Here is a 7,648-nt window from a genome sequence, read left to right on the forward strand (position 1 = left end):
GATTGCTCTGACTCAAGGCACAGAACAATAACAATCCCATCTATTACCTGGAATCAGAAGCCTTCTTAGGAAAGATCATTCAAAATACTACTTTAAACTGCTACAAGGTATTTAAGAAAAGCAGCCAGTTTTCCAATGCTACATGGTTGGGTTTTGTGTGTGTGTGTGTGTTGTGTTTTTACTTTTTATTTTTTGTATTTCCATTCGTTCATTTCTGCACATTTTTCTCCCTGCCCACTCCTCCTTCGGGTGGTTTTTCTCTTTGAAAAGTAAAAACAAACAAACAAACAAACAAAAAACCCTAAACAAAACAAAACAAACACCTTTCATTATTATATTAAATTACACACACCCTCGCCCCCTCCACCAAGCAGCTCTCATTCTAGACTCTTGTAATGAAAATAATACCTACTCATATATTCCTGTTCTAAGAGTTAGATTTTCACTACTTTATCATCGGTTGCAAGACGATGGCTAACAAGATGGACTGAACCAGTAACAATAATGGGCGCAGAATATTGGAAAGGTTCTCATCAGTTATTCATAGGACCGCTATTAGTAGTGGTAGACTCACTACCACCAAAGACCTACCCTTTTTTTTTGGTGCAACCTGTACAGTTGTGATTTCATTTCTTCAGCAGTTAATTTTTAGAATATCTAAATAAGTGTATGGCACAAACTAGATGCTTGCTGCATATTTACTGAATGAATGTCTCATGTGTCTCACCGTGACATCATATCCTGTGTACACTGACATTTTTCTGCACAGGGAGGCCCCAAGGCCAGAGGACTTAAATCCTTGTTTATAACGTGCGCAGACCGCCCATAATAAACGCAGGCTCTTAGAGGGCCGGGCTTCCATGCTTGATTTGCCATATGGAATGGAGTTTCCTATCAGCGACGAAGCACGCTAACCAGCAGGAGACGACGCTGGGAAAAGAAGGTGCGAACAGTCCGGAGTCCTGCTCTCACTTATCGCGGTGTTTCCTTTCTCGCTTGACGCTCTAGAGAGCTCTCGCGAGAGGACCTAGGAGAAGATGGCTGTGGCCTGGTTTTCGGTGTGATATTGGTGGCCGCAGTTACGGGGACTGGGATCGCGATCGTGGGCGCTTGAAGCTCTAGCTCCCCCCAGCGAGTGCGCGTTCTTTCGTGCCTAGGTGAGAGCCGGCTCTTCCTCTGGGAGATGCGTTTGTCCCGGGCTAGGGGACGCTCTGGGTGTTCATGCTGCGCTGGGGGCTCCTGGCTGCCGCTCTAATCATCTTGTGCCGCCGCAGCGCCAGCTCGGTCTCCGGCGGTGAGCCTCCGGGATCCTCCTCCTGCCCCTGGCGGAGGCGATGACTGGGGAGAAGATCCGCTCATTGCGGAGGGACCACAAGCCCAGCAAAGAAGAGGAGGGGGACCTCCTGGAGCCTGGGGATGAGGAAGCGACAGCCGCCCTCGGCGGCACCTTCACGGGAGGCAGGATCGGCATCGGTGGCAGCGGCAAGGGCGGCAAAGCCTGTCTTAAGATCTTCAGTAACCATCACCATCGATTGCAGCTGAAAGCAACGCCGGCCTCTTCCAACCCCCCAGGAGCCCCGGCTTTGCCGCTGCACAATTCCTCGCTGACTAGAACCCCTCAGTCACCGACTGCTCTAGGGGCCACAAGTCCCATTACTGTTGTCGCAGATGAAGGTAGTTGTCCTGCACACTACCCAGTGCACGAGTGCGTCTTCAAGGGGGATGTGAGGAGACTGTCCTCTCTCATCCGCACTCATAATATCGGGCAGAAAGATAATCACGGTAAGGAGCTAGCCCCTCTCCACCTCTTCTTCCTCCAGCCTAGGGTGTGCCTCCCCTCGTACCCTGATGTCCTAGACTCCCCTCCAGTAGATCCTTGTTTTTCTCCACTTTGCACATGATCTGTGCCAAATGGCCGGGTCTTGACCCATTCAGTAATAGCGTGGTAATTAATGGGCCGGGTGGAGGATGAGGAGCGTGAGGATTGATTCCTATGGGTACCAAAGAATATTTCCCTTCTTGTCCACTTGAAAGTTTCCTGTGAGCAACTGCTTTGTTTATTTTTGAGACAGGCCTTCCGTGTGTTAATTCTTGACCATGACATTTTAGGTTCCCTCTGATCCAATTAGACTTCCTTCGTTTATGGAACCATGCGTCTTCGTGTTCCCTTTTCCCACCCAGGAATCTTTGACTTTATAAATTTCCTCATCCCTTATTACTCAGCCATAGATACTAACTTCATTGCACCTAGTTTGTGTTTTCTACCTGTCATCAGGTTGGTTGTTTCTTTGCAGGAAACTTGTTATGATACAAAATGCCTGCAGTTTGCCTTTAAGATGGATTAGAGAATGTTTTGATTTATGAAAGCCACAGCGGGAATTTGTTGGCTTTGATGTGAGGGACAGCTAAAGTGATATCTGAATAGTTACATTTTTGTCGGAAGTAAAGTTTTGAGGTTTTTTTCTTCATTTGGGTACTTAATTGCTAGTGGTAATATTTTATCTAGATAACATAGTTAAAAAGTAACTACATTTTAGCCTCTGTTTATGAATGGTCTCATTTGCTTTTTAAAGATTATGTTCTGCTTTTTGCTTTATTTAAATCATCAGCTGAGTTTTTTCTCTTTCTGTTTTTTTTAATTTTTTTTTCTGTTTATGTTTTAATGAGAACAAATTTGAACACTCATTTTCCGTATTTAATAACCATTTTAAATAGAGCACTTGACAAATACTGTTTGATAGTTTTGCTTTTTAACATAATTATTCTGTGTATTCATTTTAATACCTATGCTCAAAATGATGTAAGACAGTCTTACTGTGGAATAGACTTCCTTAAGTCCTTTGGATTCTTGAGTCTTCTAAAAAATTGGAATAGAAATTAAGATTTAAAAGTTGAGTAAGATTCTCACAGGCTATGTGATGATTTAACAACTGCACTTCTTTTCTGAATTTACAAAATTGTAATGAGTTCTATGCTGAATTGTGAACTAAAAGATCAGTGATTTAAGTTCACAAGCTGCTTTTTTGGGAGAAAGATGAGACAATTTGCTCCCATTCAGATTTACAGCCTTAGAAACTTGATGGATGGTTTGCCATGAGCTAGATAGAATCTACTCTACAACAGTGGGTTGTTGGGTTTTGTGTTTTGTTTTTTTTTAATAATTGAAAATGTGTTCTGTTGTACACATATGTTACAATGTGTTAGTCTGGAGACTAAGGTGCGTCTGATACAGGCCATGGTCTTTGCAACCACTTGTTATGCGTCAGAGAGTTGGACAGTGACCAAGGAGGATAGAAGGAGAACTGATGCCTTTGAGCTGTGGTGCTGGAGAAGAGTATTGAGAATACCATGGACAGCTAGGAAAACAAACAGATTTGTCCTGGAAAGGGTTAAACCGGGTGGCTCCTTGGAGGCAAGGATTCTGAGGCTCCGTCTAACATACTTTGGACATGTGAGGAGAGACCGGTCCTTGGAGAGGGACATCATGCTTGGGAGGGTGGAGGGACAGCGCAGGAGAGGAAGGCCCTCTATGAGGTGGATTGATTCAGTGACTGGGATAATTGGGATGGGAGTGTCAGAGACAGTGCGATTGGCACAGGACAGAGCGGAGTTTAGGGCTGTTGTACATAGGGTCGCTATGAGTCGCAAGCGACTCGACGGCACATAACAACAAAACAACAAATTGAAAATAATAAATTGAATAAGTAAAATTCCCCTAAAGTTCTTCAAAGCTCCATACCATTTTCATCTACTTTCAGTTTGTTTCATTATTCGTTTTTGTTGTAATGAGCATAGTATTTGTAGATGGTAATTATGTCCTAACCTTTGAGAAGCAATCGTTAGTGGAAGACAGGTTGTTAGTTACATATTTGGAAGTATTTCTGATTTGGTATGCATAGTAATTATGTGGGTTTTATTTTCATGGCTCTTGCCTTTTAAAATAAGGAATTGTGTTACCTTGAAATTCTTCTGGAAACTGACAAAATGATCCTTTTCAGAGTAACTCCTTTTGAAAGAAGAGCAGTGACTGTGACTGACATCATATTGTAGGAAAGTAGGTTAGAACTGATTTTCTTGGCTGATCACAGAACATGCTTAAATTGCAGCATACACAATAGACTTCACATGTTCTTTAACATAGGTACTACCCCAGTTAACAAAATCTACTTAATGTAATTAAATCTTGAAGGCCAGGATGATGATGTTTTAATCTCATACTTTGGACTTGTTGCTAGGAAGACTTCTTAGGGAAGGGACATCATGATTGGAAAGGTGGAGGGTCAACGAAAGAGAGGAAGACCCCCAGTAAGGTAGACTGACATGGCCACTGCAGCAGCGGCCTCAGGTGTATCACATGATGAGGATGGCACAGGACAGGATTCATTTATGTTGTTCATAGGATCACTTTGAGCCCATGTTACTTGATAGCAACCAACAGCAGCCATTTTTAGACTGTTGTTGTTAGTTCTCTGAAATCCACTTTAAAAACTGCTTTGGTCTATCAAATGTTTACATTGTACAAACTCCAAACTTTTATCCTAAGGCAAGACTGTACATCTTTTTTTTTTTTTTTTTAAAGTACACCACCTGTCCTTCCGTTCCCAAGGAACAGCTAGTGGATTTGAACTACTGACCATTGTGTTAACACGGCCAGCAGAACTCTTGTATTATTTAGCTGCCCACATATTACTGTTTGGGAGCTCTGATGTATAGGAAGGAGTTGTAGTACCAGGTTTCGGTTCAAATCCATTAGCTGCTCTATGAGAGAAAGATGGCAGTCTCTTCGTGTGCAGTTATTGCCTCTGAAAATAGCTATGAATTAGTTCTGATTTTATGCTACAGAACAACACCATAGAGCAACATTCAAGGGAGCTCTTAAGGCTTAGTGGGTGAAGAGCTGGGCTACCAACCCAAAGACAGGTGGTTCAAATCCTTCAGTCTCTGCTTGTGTGATTTATGACCACTGAAAATCCACTGAAGGGTCAGCTATGGGTTGGTTCAGATTTGATGACAATGAACTTGAGTTATAGAGTACAGTCCAGTTAGGAAGGAGGAAGGAGGCTCTGATGCCCTAGTGCTAAGGAGCTGTACTTCCAACCCAAAGGCACACAGTTCAGATCTCCCAACTACTCTGCAGATGGACAGTCTCGTCCTGTGTGATTTACAGTTAGGAAGGAAGGAGTGCAGTCAGTGCGTTCCCAGCAGGGATGGTGAAACTTTGTCTCACGTACTTTGGGCCAGGATGGACCAGACCTTGGAAAAGATGCCATGCTGGGCAAGATGGTAGGTAGGTTGGGAAAGGTAGTTGTTGTTGTGTGCCCTTGAGTTGGAGCCGACCCTCCCTCCAGGAGATTTTCAAAAGCAGTAAATCACATGGGAGGAGATTGCTTATCTTTTCCCCTAGAGCAGCTGTTGGATTAAAACTGCATATCTTTGGATTGACAGCACAGTTCCTTACCTATAAGCCAAAGGAAGGAACAGGTTTATCTTGGAAAAGATACAGCCAGAGTGCTCCTTAGAGGCAAAGATGACAAAGTTCTTTGCTTAGACTTTGGACATGTTGCTAGCAGAGGCTGTACCTTGGAAATGGTTGTCATGCTTGGAAGCATGGGGAGTAAAAGAGAGGAGGAACCTTATTGATAGAATTAACACAGTGACAGCAACATTGGACTCAAGTATATCAGAGATGGTGAGGATGGCACAGAATAGAACAAGAGTCAGATCTTTTGTACATAGGGTCACTATGAATTGTACTTGACTAGACCGTACCTAGCAACAGCAAGCATAGAAGATGAGCAAAACAGGAAATTACTCTCAACAAAATGGATTGACACAGTGACTAACAGTGCTTAAGCATGGATGAGGATGGCACAGGATCAGGCGTGGTTTCCATCTGTTGTTCATAGTGTGGCTGTGATTTGTAGTGGACTCCTAACAACAGCAGAAGCATTATTGTTCTGGTAAAATGTAACCTGTGGTTGACTACATATGAAAGTGTAAGTGAATTTTGTAAAATCAGTTTACATTATCATGTCTTGCAGTGAAGTCTCCTGTGAAGAATAGTTTCTATTGAGTGTACTGCTGCTTTGTTGCTACGTGCCATCGAGTTGGCTATGACTTATAGCAACCCTGTAAACAACAGCTGTGAACTTTGGCCTATCCTGAGCCAATCTCACATTCTCTGACACACCTGACCCCGTTGCCACAGTCACTCTGTCAATCTGTTTTCCTCAGGATCTTCCTCTTGCACTGACTTTCTGCTCTTCCAAGCATGATGTTCCTCTCCAAGGACTGGCCTCTACTTAAAACATGGTCAGAGTGTGTAATACGGAGTATTGCCATCCTTTCCTCGAAGGATCACCCTGGTTTCACTTTCTCCAGAACAAACCTATTTTTTCTCCTGGCAGGCCATGGGATATTCAGTACTCTTCCTCAATTCCACAACTCTAAGTCAGCGATTCTTCTGCTATCCTCAGTCATTCCCCAACTTTCAGATTCATAAGTAATTGAAAAGACCATGACTTGGGTTAGGCACACCATAGTCTTTAAACTGACATGTTTACTCTTTAGTACTCTGGAGAGGTTTCTGACAGTAGATTTTACCAAAGCAGTTTTTGCTTTGATTTCTTAACTCCTGGTACCAAGGATATTGATTGTGGATCCAAGTAAGATGAAAACATTTACAACTTTAGATTTTTGGCCCAGTTATGAGGATTTTGTCCTGATGTCGAGATACAATCCATAGTTCATCTACAGCAAGTACTTCAAGTCCCCCTCAAAACGTGTCATCTGCATTATGCAGATTGTTAATGTGGCTTCCTGAGATCCTGATGCTGTATTCTTTTTTGTTGTTATATGCCACTAAGACTCGTAGCGGCCCTGTGAACAAAAGATCTGACCCCTGTTCTATCCTGCGCCATCCTCATCATCCCTGATACATTTTAGTCTATTTCTGCAGTCACTGTGTCATTCTATATCTTGTTGAAGGTCTTCGTCTCTTTCACTTACCTTCTACCATTCCAAGTATAATGTCCCTTTCCAAAGAATATCCTTTCGTAACAATGTGCCCAAAGTATGTGAGATGAAATTTCACCATTCTTCCCTCTAAGGAGCACTCTGGTTGCACCTTCTCCAAGACATACCTATTTGTTCTTTTGGCAGTCCACGGAATATTCAGTACTCTTCTCCATCAACACAACTCAAAGGTATAGTTCTTCTGTCATCACTATTCATTGTTCAGCTTTCAGATGCATAGCAAGTGATTAAAAAGACTACTGTTGTGGTTTAAGCAGTTGTCTAATGAAAAAGTTGACTGTTTAGGCCCATGAACTGCACCAAAGGAGAAAGTTGTGACAGCTTGCTTCTGCAAAGATTTTTTTTTTTTTTATTATTAAATTTTATTAGTATTAATGAACATTTACAGGGATTTTGGGTTTTCATTCCTTCATTACTATACCATTCTCTCTAACCTCTTCCCCAGTTTGTTCTTCTTCCCCGCACTCCGAATGTCTGTTTTAATTGTCCAATTGCCACAGTGCTTGTCAAAACCAGTTCTGTTTAATCTCCTTTGTCAGTGTGTCCTTTGCCATTCCCTATCAATCCTCCCTGAGAGAGACTTCACCCTGATTCATAAGGGAAAGGGGATGGC

The 7,648-nt window shown here is 42.6% G+C and overlaps 1 protein-coding gene across 1 annotated transcript in view; it reads left to right on the forward strand.

Annotated features, from left to right (window-relative positions):
• The first annotated feature begins 1,034 nt into the window (after positions 1-1,034).
• LOC102845097 (ankyrin repeat domain-containing protein 13C-like) overlaps positions 1,035-7,648 on the forward strand; it is a 99,811-nt gene continuing 93,197 nt past the window's right edge. Inside the window, exon 1 of the mRNA XM_006896780.1 lies at positions 1,035-1,782. Coding sequence (XP_006896842.1) covers positions 1,335-1,782 — 448 coding nt within the window. The 5' untranslated portion in view covers positions 1,035-1,334. The remainder of the gene's footprint in view (positions 1,783-7,648) is intronic.

Source organism: Elephantulus edwardii, unplaced genomic scaffold (genome assembly GCF_000299155.1).
Source record: "Elephantulus edwardii isolate Elephantulus edwardi_28Jun2011 unplaced genomic scaffold, EleEdw1.0 scaffold00190, whole genome shotgun sequence".
NCBI classification, from domain to species: domain Eukaryota; kingdom Metazoa; phylum Chordata; class Mammalia; order Macroscelidea; family Macroscelididae; genus Elephantulus; species Elephantulus edwardii.